Source organism: Oxyura jamaicensis, chromosome 1, assembly GCF_011077185.1.
Source record: "Oxyura jamaicensis isolate SHBP4307 breed ruddy duck chromosome 1, BPBGC_Ojam_1.0, whole genome shotgun sequence".
Classification (NCBI taxonomy): Eukaryota; Metazoa; Chordata; class Aves; order Anseriformes; family Anatidae; genus Oxyura; species Oxyura jamaicensis.
The window spans coordinates 136,925,070-136,937,994 of NC_048893.1; the positions used below are offsets into that span (position 1 = coordinate 136,925,070).

At 41.7% G+C, this 12,925-nt stretch overlaps 1 protein-coding gene across 2 annotated transcripts; it reads right to left on the reverse strand.

Moving 5' to 3' along the window:
* Positions 1 to 1,934: 1,934 nt before the first annotated feature.
* Positions 1,935 to 12,297, reverse strand: TXNDC9 (thioredoxin domain containing 9). 2 transcript variants are annotated; one of them, XM_035315848.1, is made up of 6 exons: positions 12,227 to 12,297; positions 11,766 to 11,839; positions 10,389 to 10,605; positions 8,110 to 8,228; positions 5,488 to 5,742; positions 1,935 to 3,444 (listed from the first exon to the last, which is right to left on the reverse strand). In XM_035315848.1, exons 3-6 carry the CDS (start codon positions 10,575 to 10,577, stop codon positions 3,327 to 3,329), a joined length of 681 nt encoding a protein of 226 aa, XP_035171739.1. In that variant the 5' UTR covers positions 10,578 to 10,605; positions 11,766 to 11,839; positions 12,227 to 12,297; the 3' UTR covers positions 1,935 to 3,326. The 2 variants fall into 2 exon arrangements, with proteins under 2 accessions (XP_035171739.1, XP_035171731.1); XM_035315840.1 differs by having other exon boundaries at positions 12,185 to 12,251.
* Between the last annotated feature and the right edge of the window lie 628 nt (positions 12,298 to 12,925).

Here is a 12,925-nt window from a genome sequence, read left to right on the forward strand (position 1 = left end):
CCAGACTATTTTTGCATCAATTTGATGTGTGCATGCGTACACGTAGGCGTGTGTGTAAGAGAGGAAAAGGGTAGCATCAACATTCTGGTTGTTCAAAACCTGATTTTCCTATAGAAATTTCTATGGAAAAGTGTTCCTTTTAGAACTTCCAGAAGGAAAATAGCACAATGTGGATTACTTGGAACACAGGACTGGAAGGCACCAATTCATCGTCAGTCTGCCTTCCTCAATGGCCTCCATTACAAACACAGGGGGCTCAACCTACCAGGGGTCTGAGAGCAGCTGCTAATTTGTTAACCGCTCCAGAGCTTGTGTCTCATTCAATCCCTTTCAAGGACCAAACTTCCCAAATCCCAAAGCTCCATTTAATTTTTGGGTGGGTTCCTCAATCGGAGCATCCCAAGCACAACGTGGATCAGCACACAGACAAGTTCACATCACCTGGCATTAAGAGCTGAACAGCACCGACCTGGTGTTATTTTCCACATGCATTAACGATTACTTCATGGAAGCACCACCAAGCACAGAGTCAAGCACTAATCACTGCTAATGTTACCTGCTCGGTTCACGCTTAAGCCCCATAACTCCAAGAGCTGCATGTGAACCTTTTCTCATCTCTTCATTGCATAATACCCTTTCATGGCTGGCACGTGCCAGGCCAGGCACCATTTTGTGATTAGCCTGGGTTCAGGAGTCCCAGTTAGTCATGGCCTTACATACACCATCCTGCAGCTGTAAGCAACTAAGGACACGCAACCCGTGCCTTTTCTAGATATCGTGTGTCCTCAACACCTTTTCTTGTCAGCTTTATTGCCCCTACATCCCTGTTGACAAAGCCAAGCTTCATGACTTTCAAGTTTGTACAGCTGACATTTTGTTAATGGTCTTTGTATTGTTTCCTCTTCTGGCTTGCTGAAGCATGTCTTACTATCATGGATATTTTAATCTGTACCTCAAAACTACTGAGCTTCGCCTCAGAAGAAAAAAAATGTTCCTCAATACTCAAACTAAAAGAATTTTCCACATTTTAAAGAAACTCTACATCTCACCCAGAACAAAATCAATGCATTTGGATTGTTTATATCACAGTACACAGACCAAGAATGGAAAATTCACCAAGAGGACCATTCAGTGACAGTTTAAATCTTCATTCAAGACAGAAAAGGGAGAAGGCAGATGTAAAAGTACAGATCTGAAGCAGGCAGATCCATCTACGAGGCTACGACTTCAAAATAGTTTAATTAGTATACACTCAACCCCCCCCCCTTTTATCCAAGCCACACATTCCAGTAGGCTCCTTGTATCAGCACTGGAGCGTGTGGCCCTACTAGAAGCCAGACGAAGGAACAGGTTGAAGACTAACCTAGAAAAAAATTAGCTTAAACTGCCATGAAACCACTGCCTCCAACTAGCATTTGCACCAAGTTTGTAATAGGACTGTTCACACGTGGAACTGAGCAACCTTTAACACCACAGTATGTTAGAAACCTAACGAGCTGCTGCCTAAATGCATTTCCAGAGAGGATGCAACAATTTTAAACATGATTTAATATTCCCACAGCCTAGACAATGTTATTAGTGCTCAGAGATAAGTCCTGCTAAGGCACTCCTAGCAAGACTGTTGGAATATTAGTTTCCTAAATTTAATTCCATGGAACCAGATGCAAAAAAGAACACTTACTTGTTCATTTAGAGAGTTTCTGCATGGAGAATGAGATCAACTTGAAGCAAGCCTGCTTCTAGCTTCTAGTACAGTATGTGGCTGCTACATCTTAAGCTGATTGCTTTCTCAAAGTGATGCCTTAATGTTAGAGAGATCTACACGTAGCTTACTAGAAACTTAGAGCATATGCAACTTTCTGACAGACCCTTATTAAACAAAAACGACCCACAGCACCTAAATGACTTTATTTGAAAGGATGCAAAAGTCAACATTAGAATTAAAATAATTTTATTTCAATGTACATGAACTGAAATAAAATGGAATTATTGTTATTTTTAAACTTAGAGTAATATTGCTGGGCTGGCCCAATCACAAGCACTCTCCACTACAAGGCAGCAAGAGTAACGAGACCCACTTTATCGTTTTTTGAGCCAACTGGATTCCAAGTAGTACTGGTCAAAGGGTCCTCCAGCACACAGCAAACTCTGTTTTTGAAAACTAAGACAAGTCATCAACCCTTTGCCTAGGCAGAAGCTTTAAGTTGTGTTCCAAGGAAGATCTCCCTTGAAAATCCCATCCATTACTGAAGAAACAGTACATAGCATGCCGCGCTATATCTAACAGATCAAGGCTTCTCCCGAACGCTTTTCTCTAGCCTACCCTCCTGTACAAAGCATCTGCTGTAGAATTCACACATTCAAAACCACAGAATCATACAAACCCGCAAACAAGGCTGTTTTCAATATGCTTGTTGCTATGTGCTATTACCCGCTGTATCAGCTTTTACATGCAGCGTACGTAGATGCCAAAAGGGCATTTCTCTTGACCACCGATTTCAGAATTCACAGAAGTTACGTCTGTTTTTACAACTTATAGTGCAATATAATTAAGTTACTCAATGTCATGATATGGCACCATAAGGTAAGCAATCGTTGTTAAAATGCACAATTCCTGGTACTAATAATTTGCAGTGCTTTTATCAGTAACAACTAATAAGATTAAAGAGAACTGGAAAAGGAATTGATCGAGAAAATCACTGATAGAGAAAAATCAGAAAAAAAAGGGAATTGTTAGATTCAAGGGAAACAATAGGAAATAGTTCTTCACACGACACACTTAAATTGTGGACTCCTTGCCAAATGAGGTGGATGCTAAGAAGATGCAATGAGGACTTCAAAAGATATTTCTTTTTATCCAGCAAATGCTTTCAGATATGGAGTTCCCCAAGCCACAGACTGCTCAAAGTATATTCTGGGGAAGCATCGCTATCTGCTCACCCTTTTTTGTTTTCCCCCCTCTCTTCCTTGTGCATCTGCTTTTGGCCAATGCGCCTGGTGTTAGGCCAGATGGACCTTTGGTCTGTCTTGGTACAGTTTTTTCTAACGGTTAATTCACAATGCTTCATAAGTGTACTCTCACACAAAGTTCATCATTTGCAACATATTATTTAGATAGGACTTAGGTTGTTGAATTACAAATGATCTCCAAAAGAGGAAAAAAAAATATTTAAGCTTTCTTCTGATATGACCCAGTTGTATAAAACTGTATAGAAAAGTGACCATTATGTGCAGATGTAGTGAAAAAGCAATAAGCCTTATAAAAAACATTCTTAAAAATGTACCAAGCATAAACAAAAGATGATTTACAAATACATTTAACTATTCTAGTCGTCATCAGAATCTGAATCATATTTCTTCCCTCTGATGGTCTTCTTCTCCAACTTTGTAAAGCTTGTTCCAAAGTTCTTTTGGTTTTGAAAAGGTGGCTCCATCAAGTTTCCACTAGAGGAAAAGAGTAAGAGGTGTTGATTAAAAACATGTTTTTGGAGACAGTAAGCAGCATCTCTAATTACTTTTTCCTCCAAAAACAACAACAACGAAAACAAAAAAAACACCACAAAACACTATGAGAATACAAACCCTACTCCCTAAAGCCACCCTAAGAAGCACTGTGGGATGGCTGGCATAGCACATGCTGGGCAGAAGGGCCTGGACAACAACAGTTAAGACAGGAATGTGAGTGTATACAGCACTTGTGATCAGAGCTCTACAGAAAAAATGTCTGAAAGGGCTTTTTGTGGCAAACCCATCGCTCTAAGAACAGCCATTCATCTTATTAAACAGTAAACAGGGAATTACACAGAAGCTTTTTACAACAAAGGAAGAGAAAAAAGCACAAAAGAAAATAAACTAGGAAGAGACTGCGAAATAGAAACAGAGTCAAAAATGGGTTTTGTACTGCCAGAAAACACTTTGGTCCACCAGATACAGCAACATCCTTATCTGCCACTGTGCACAGCTGGTGGGGCATGGAGGGACCCACACCTCGTTGTTAAGAGCTGTTCCCCATGTTCACATCAAGCTGGAGGTCCCACATCTCCTACAGCAGGGGTGTGCAAAAGCACATACACCCCTGCCTCGCTTAGGGTGTATGTGCTTTTAACTCACATGAGCTGTGAGGGGCTTGCATCTTGGTGTCAGAGAGAGAGCAATTAGAACCTCCTGGAATTAGCTAGGGTGGTGGGAAATTGCTTATTACCACTTTGTAAATAACGTTGCTGATATTGATCCTAAATACACAGTTCAATGACTGCTATTTAATTACATGTCAGTAATCAGCCAATATACCACATGAATCCTGATTTTGCTGAGATGATGTGACCTGAACAGTTCTGAACAGTTTTTTTTCCTCTTAAATACAATATATCCTTTCACCATCTGCTACCCCACAGACTGAAGGAAACAAAAACAAGCAAAAAAACACAAAGAATTGTTTCTAGACTCTAAGAAGGAACTCCAGAGAATACATAAACGTATGTGTCCAAGAATGATTGAAATCTAGCGGATTCAGTGCAGTTTCGTTAAATTTCACTGAATTATTTCTCCCATGAAAGGGTGTTGCTGTCTAGAATAAATATCCAGACTGCCTTTGATTCTTCTGTCTGCTTGATACTGAACTGCTAAGAGGAATTACAACTTGTTTTGAATGATAAATTTCCACTTCGCTCATCTGAAGTTCAACGGCTAATTAGATCTTTTCCTTTAAGATCTAACAATGCCTCTTGTCAAAATTTGGGAAATAATCATTGAAATAAACTATGTAGGTATATAAACTATATAGACAAATATAAAATCAAATAAAAATATAAAGAAAAAAAAACAAAGACACTCAAGAAAAATGAAGACTAAAAAAAGAGATAAAGATGACATTTTAACATGACCGGAAAGCAAAGCAGAAAGTGCTCTGTCATTTTCCAGAAAAAAAAATAGGCTGTTGTGACCTTTTGCTGCCTTGTGTGCCGAAGTCCTAAATGTGGGCAGTTATGATGATTACCTTGTACTGCCAAACAAATAATTTATTTGCACTTTTTTATACTGTCCATTGGAAAAAAAAAAAGTCATGCAATATGGATTAAGATACACATCTTAAGTACAACCTACAGTTTTCACTTAAGGGGATTAAAATGCTCAAGCTTGACTGTATTGCAGGCATGACATCTAAGCTGTTGTAGAAAGGATTAGACTAGACACGTGGCTGGGCCAGGCCTTATCAAGCAGGGTTGCTACCCTATAGCAGGAAACAGCAGGAACTGTGTTTATTACCGTACAAAAAAGACGTTATAATGATCATAACATCTAGGTATGTTGCCAAAGAGATGCTCTTTTCTTTCCCTTGCCAAAGGATGCAGAAGAAATAACTGGATTGAATTCACTTGTATCTTAAAGCATATAACATATCAAAGCTACAAACTTTTAGATTCATCGGTCTTCAAGTACCTTCTCCTCGCATTGTATCTGAAAATAAACTAATCACAAAACAATTACCTGTAATTAATTATATCTGCACAGCCTAGTCTCCACTCTAAGGTCTCTGTGGTGAAGTCATCCGTGTTACCGAGATCAGTGAAGCCAACAACATAGTCTTGCGATTTTCCATCTTTTATTAGTGCTAGAGTGGGGATTACTTTGATGCGCAGTCTCTCACATAAGAAAGGAGATTTTTCTGCGTTTAATTTCAAGAATTTTGTCTCAACATGTTTTTTTGCCAATATGGTCAAATGCTTGTCCATTATTTGACACCTGTTGAAAAAATATATAAAATGTTAGACTCAATAAGCTGAGGAACATGTGCTTTACAGAAAGTTAAAGAACAACTGTAAAGAGCTATTTCTATCATGTTACTCCCTCAGATCTGACCTTTATGATTAAAAGCTTAGTCCCAAGAGAAACTGTATTTTAAAGGTAGCCAGATTTAACAACTAATAGAGTAATGCCCTGGAGCACCTTTATGGCACAATTACACCAGGCATTTCTCTTGTTTCTTCCTAATTACACCACCCATGCACTCAACAGCCTCTCTCATTTCTTGAGGCCTCCATTTATTGATTGAATTTCGATGACTTCTATTCTTCCTGCTTCAGCTCCACTGACTGTGAGCTGAGACTTCTCTGCAACAAACTTCACATCTACATAAAAGTACTCTGCACATGTTACAGAGCTTTGTTTTTTTTAGTCACTGCCTCCACAGCTGAGATGCAGTAACTGAGATGCACAGCATAAATTATTTTCAGAGTGCTTCAGTAGTGCCATATGCAAATATTTCACTTTTCTGTTAAAATGTAATATAAATGAACATACAATTACTGTTTCTCAGTTAAGGGACGGTACCATGAGCTGCTCAAAATACTTGTCAGATGGCAGAGATATGTAGACTTGTCATCTTTGAGTGGTGTGGCTTAGCTGCACAAACTCTGTGATGTGGCTGTCCTTTAAACTAAAAGGGAAGGCTGAGTAGATCAAAAAGCTGGAATAGGTAAGGATGAAAACAACTTGATACTGTAGTTGGTAGACCTGACGCACTGGCTTCAAGCTGGTTGTCAACACTACACATTTCATGAAGAACTTTAGAGAAAGTTCCTTCTCCTGTCTGAGTCTACAGACTTCATTGGTTCAGAAAAACCAAACACCCCAAACCTGTTCTGAGCTAATTATTTGCATAGATATTCTTTCAGCTTCTTTGAGTAAAAGCTAGCTGAATACAACTAGTTCAGATATTTTGAATTGTAGAAAGGTTTTGGTTGGAAGACCATTTAATTCCAACCCCCCTGCCATGGGCAGGGACACCTCCCACCACACCAGGTTGCTCAAAGCCCCATCCCGCCTGGCCTTGAACACCTCCAGGGATGGAGCATCCACAGGGCATCCTGTGCCAGGGCCTCACCAAACTCAGACTGAAGAATTTCCTCCTAACATCTAATTTAAGTTTATTCTCTTTCAATTTAAAACTATTACCCCTTGTGCTATCTCTAAATGCCCTGACACAGAGTGCCTCCCCAGCTTTTCTGTAGGCCCCCTTTAGGTACTAGAAGGCCACTGTAAGGTCTCCCGGGAACCTTTTTTCTCCAGGCTGAACAGCCCCAACTCCCTCAGCCTGTCTTTATTCATAACAGAGCAGCTCCAGCCCTCTGATCATCCTCATGGCCCTTCTCTGGGCCCACTCCAATAGCTCCATATCCTTCTTACGTTGGGGGCCCCAGAGCTGAATGCAGTGTTCCAGGTAGGATCTCACAAGAAAGCTCTCTCAAAAATAAACTCTCTTAATTTTTTGACTCTTTGAATTACTTAGAACACATAAGACACATACGCCTCACTACATCATCTGGATTTGACCTCTTTCAATTTCTCACATTGAAGTTGTTTCAGTTTATGTTCTGTAAATCAGAGAAAACATAACTTGGGGAAAAAAAAATAGGACAACGGGTTCCTCCTTCAACAAACAGCTCTATTTTGCAATTGCATTTTAACAGAAGACATTGAGATAAACCCACCCAGGAATAGCCTACAACCCAGAACTTCTGAAATTCTTCCAAGGAGGTGGGAGATCTTATTTTAGGTTCCTATTTTGAGTCAGGACATAGATCTAGGTCTCTCACACCCTAAAGAAGTGACATAATCACAAAGGTACAGGCCCCAAAAGAGCTGTGATTGGTATCCACAAATCCTTTCAAAGTCAAAACGTTGAATATTGAAGATGCCTAGACAGGTTTTTATTTACGTTTTGATTTTTGGTTGCCAGAATTGTCCAGAATATCTCCATCTGGAATAACCAAAGTGATCTTTTCGAAGTTGCTATGGTCACTAAATTTAGAGCTGGCTCCCTCCAGCTAAATCAATAATGAATTACAGCAATCTCTCAAATGCTGTCAGAGAAGTTACGCATTTGTATTCTAATCAACTATGCAAGAAGGTATTAATTCTTGTCAAATCATATCAACTTTAGTTGGAATCAAAAAGCTTTCAGAAGGAAGCAAGAACTGGAAGAAAAATCAAAGGATTTGCATGCTTCTAAAAATCTGTATTTAATTATGAGATTTGAGAAAAGGTATTTGTTTTTTTTGTAGACATCTATAAACAAAAAGTTTCTTGAGCATAGCTTATTTACCATACCTGAAAGTTGTATCTCTATAGAAATGGCAAACCACATTTTTACTTTCTTTGACTTCTTGGAAAAAGTCTCTCTCACTTGGGATTTCTCTGTACTCCCCATGTCCTTTTGAAAGCCACTCCTTATGGAAAAGGAAAGGAAATAATTAGTATTTAGTTAGTTAGTCCTGCATCTGTCATGCAAGCTCTACAACTTTTAAGAAAAAAAAAAGGGAGGGGGCTTCAGTGACAACCCATTTCATACAGTAATAGTTAGAAACAAATTAGGCAAAGGTCTCTAGGCCAGATAATACTTCTAAATTGCCTCTTTCTCAACAGCAGGAAGGTGGCTGAGCATCTTCTTGTTTGCAAATACAAGTCTTGTACAGAGTTGCTCACAAATCTGCAGTGCAGCTTCCCCATAAGATTAGACTAGTTCAAAGAAAACTGAAAACAAAGTTGTCAGAATTTGAGAACTGTAAATCTACAACTTGTGCCACTCTAAGATGTTTTTGCACCCTAAAAGAACTTGTCTAAAACTGATTCAAGCTATAACAGGTATTATTTCTTTCAATCTTTCTCTCTATTAAAAAAATAGGGAGAAATAAGCCTGCAAAAACATGATGCTTATTTACTGAATAGAGACTAATAACGTATCTTACTAAGAGCTAAGCTTCCAGAAAGCCCCTGACAACACAGGCATGCATACCCATTACTCATAAAGTGAAGGGAGAAGCAGAAATTCACAAGCTAATGTTTACAGGCTATTTCAAACCTGCTCGACTAAATGTGCAAATACCATTTGGGATAAGATGATCTCCTAGATTTTCAAGGCATACAGTTAAGAAAAACAAACAAACAAAAAAAACAAAAACAGCTGCCATGATACAAGATTTTATACTGTATTAAAACACCTATAGACTAAGCTAAATGATTAAGAGTGAAGCATGACAAAAACATGACAAGAACATATCAAGTTTCAGTGCCAAAAAAATCACCATTCTTGATCTTGCAGTTGTGTGTTAGAGTTAAAAATAAAAAAGGGGGGGGGGAGCTCCTAGCAAATCAAAAGTTTCCTGTAGACTAAATTATAACAGAACAAAGGATTTCCTGAACATTTTAACATGAATGTTGGAACAAATTATGTGAAGAAGTTATCATGACACAAATCAAACACTAACTTATACACTGTCAAAGCATAAGTCAATTTTCCTGCACATTTTTATTCCAGAAGAGCGTGGGGCATCTTACTCCTTTTACAGAGTAGTATCCCACTTCAAATTTGGAAATGCATGAGAACATCAAGGTGAGATCAACTAACATGAAGAATTTTTAACATGAGAACTAACATGTTAACATCTAGAGAACGTCCAAGCGCTACCACTTTCGAAAAAGGACAACACTGGAGTCAAATATGAACTGAACCTCTGAAGACACGCAAGCAGTGCGACACCTTCTCTATTTCCATGTTTAGAGGATCAAAGCAACTAACTCTTCCTCTCCTGCAGCATCCCAACCACGCAACAACATTAAACTGCATTCCTATTTGAAAGCATGGCATTAGCCACCACAGCCAAAACATCTCCTTTTAACCAAGTCACCTCCCCCTTGTCCCCGTTTCTTTGTTTAGGTTTGCATGAAGTTAAGAAACCTATGGCTTCCTTATTTAGGATTTAGGTCTCACACCATATGTTACCAAAACTTTCTTTCCAGGAGGAACCATCTATGCTCGAGGAGACTTTTGGGGGAGTGTGAGGACTACAATTTAGCCAGATATGCCAGCGACCAAAGCAGAATTCCTCTCAGCAAGAAAAAATAAGCAGTCATACAGAGCCAACATTTTACTGGAGTAGAGGTGGGACAAAATTCCACCGAAGAACAAAAGACCCTGAATCTTTCTTCTGCAAAACACCTTAGAAAAGAACAGGCACCACGTAAATGCCTTAACTAAAATGCTCCAGAATTCAGAGGTATAAGGTACCAAAAAGGCTTATGATTAGGTTGTCTGTGAGGCTTATGATTTCAGATGACATTCAGTGTATAACACCACACTGAAATCTCTGTATTAGACTCCTTGTCCTGTCCTTATTGTAAGATAATCACAGAGCCCCCTTTCTCCTGTTAAAAACCACAAAGCAAGCACACATGGACAGAGATCTGCTTTCCTGAATAGCTTAAAATTAGCAAGTACAGAAATGTGAAGAAAGAGAAGAAAACACTTAGGTCATGTGTGCAGTTCCCCATGGATTTCCAAAAACTGTTATATTTTGCACATCAGGAGTCTGTATTAGTGTGAGACTTACCTGTTTCTGCTGCTTGGCCTTTTTCAGTGCTTCAAGCCTCCTTTGTTTAAGGCGTTCCAACTCGTCTTCATCCATTTGGTCCAGCTTCTGCATTTCAGCATCTAGATGTTCTTCTACTACCTTGGTGGTCTGAAGTATTTCATTCTCCAGAACTTTCTGGAGAATTTCAACAGATGTATCAGCAGCCATCTTTAAGTGTAAAGCGATCCCTTCAGATCTGTCAAAATAGCAATACACAGAATTTACATGTAAAGAATTCTTACATAACGCAGTTCACATTGTACAGAAATCAAATGCAATGCTGTTTAAAGATTGCAGCAGGTGGATATGTTCAGTATCGAACACCCTTTGGGGAACATCTGCACAATGAACACAGGTAGCAACAAGGACTCCAGTCAGGTCCTGTTCTCTGGCCAGGTACTGACAGTGCACAGGAATCTGAAGTTACTAATCAATATAAAGAAGTAAAATTAACAAGTTCCAAAGGATCAGACATCCTGAGCCACGTCCGTGTACCTTTAATTAATGCTGGGAAACTAGAAGAAGCAGGCAGAAAGCTCCATCCTTCTGGGAGAAAGAGATGTCTTAGAGTAAGTCTAAGCAGTGTTCAGCATATGTTTTCACTAGTTTAAATGCATTAAGTACCTAATGTGCATTAACATATTTCAATCTGAATTAATGCTCTCCTTAGCTAAAAGGAAGGGTGCTCAACAGCAATCGCTTTAGGCCAACACGCTGCTTCAATTAATACAAGAAAACTGCAATTGCAAGCACCACCTTATGGCAGCCAGGGAAAGGATTTAAAAAAACGCAAAAGCCACTACCTAATTGCTTTGTGGAAAAATGCAGCTGAAATCGTTTCTTCTAAAACTCCCCCTCTCCAAATGCTTCAGAAGGCAGAAAACATCGAGACTGGGGGTGCTCAAAGAGCTGGGAGAACAAAAATGATTGTTCTCCTGAATAATTTTTCATGTTACGCTACAAAAAACTATCCTTGTAATGAGTGACAGTTTTAAAATGGAAACACAAGGACAGTGCACAACAACCCTAATCAGATTCTTTAGCTGCTGACCACTGGTTTGACGCACCAGATTTGGGTTCTAGAATACTCTCAGGAATATTTTAAAATAGCCAAACTACCAGAACCATTGACTTTGCAAACACCTTGCATACAGAGGCAAGAACCCATTTTAAGTCATGATGGGCAGGGTACCAGCACCATGGCAGTACTCCAAGTCTAATGCAATGTCAGCAGCATTGCATTAATGCCACACACACCACAGCCAGACCTGCTCTGGTCTGGAGCACCTTATCTCAGGTCTCTGTTAGCATTTCCTCTCTGTTTTTCTTGTATTTTGAAGCGTAGTAAAAACTTACCGGCACGGCTCACAGTCCACTAGGTCTTCAGGAAAGGGACGAACGCTGCCGGGACGGGGTTAGGAAGCCTTATCCTGAAACAAGCAGCAAGGAAAAGGGGAAATCAGCCCCTCCAGTCCCCGCTACGAACCCAGGGCTCCCAGCTCTCCCAGCCGCACCAGTGGGGCGGTGATCCCCACTCCTCAAACAACACCCACACCGCTGCCGGCCCCCGTCCGGACCCTCCAAAGGCGCGGCCGCCCGCCCCAGGACCCCCACAGGAGGGCAGCGGGGCCGGTACCGACGCAGGCGCTACGAGGCCGTGACAAACAACAGCTGCCCACGGGGAGCGCGGCCCAATAACCCCAAATAGCTCCCTACCGGCCACAAGGGCGGCCAGTTGTGCCCTCCCCGTCCCACACAACCCCGCCACCGCTCACCTCGGTACCGGAGCCACCACCGGTGCCACTGCCCCGCCTCACCTCAGCCGCGCCGGTCGCGCCCTGCCGGAGTCTCGCGAGATCCGGGGAGGGGCGGGACAATCCGCCCCTCCCCGCGCTGCCATTGGTCGAGACGGCTGCCGCTCCTCCCGGGGGCGGCCAGCGCGCGTGCGCGGCGCCCGTGAGGGAAGGGCTGGCGGCGGCGGCCGGTGGTCGCGTGCAGAGGGGGTTGGGCGGCCGTTAACGGCCGCGCGCGGCGGGGGCTTGAGGGGAACTCCCCCTCCCCCCACTGCCGCGCGCGGCCCTTCCCCGGGGCAGGGTGTGTGGAGCGGCCCCGAGGTAAGGGCGGCCGCGGGGGCCGTGGCTGCGGAAGAGCGGCGGGTGTGTGAGAAACGGGGATATTAAAAATTATTAAAAATAATAATAAAAAAAAGTTTTGTGCTTTTTTTTTATTGTTTCCTGGAAATCCGCGCGGTGGGTGCGGGGGGGAGATAAGCTCCCCGGCGGCTGGGGCTGATAAGAGAGGGGCTGATAAGGGCGGGGCGGGGGTGCTGGGGCTGGGAGGGCGGCAAAAAAAATAAAAATAAAAATAAATGTTAATAATAAAGTAATAAAAAATAAAAGATTCTTGCGTCTGGCTAGCGGCTCCCGGGACGCACCACAGGGCTCGCTCCGGCTCCTCTCCCCCCGCCCGGCCGCTGAGCGCCGCCACCAGCGGCAGCGGCCCCGGCCCCGGCTGCG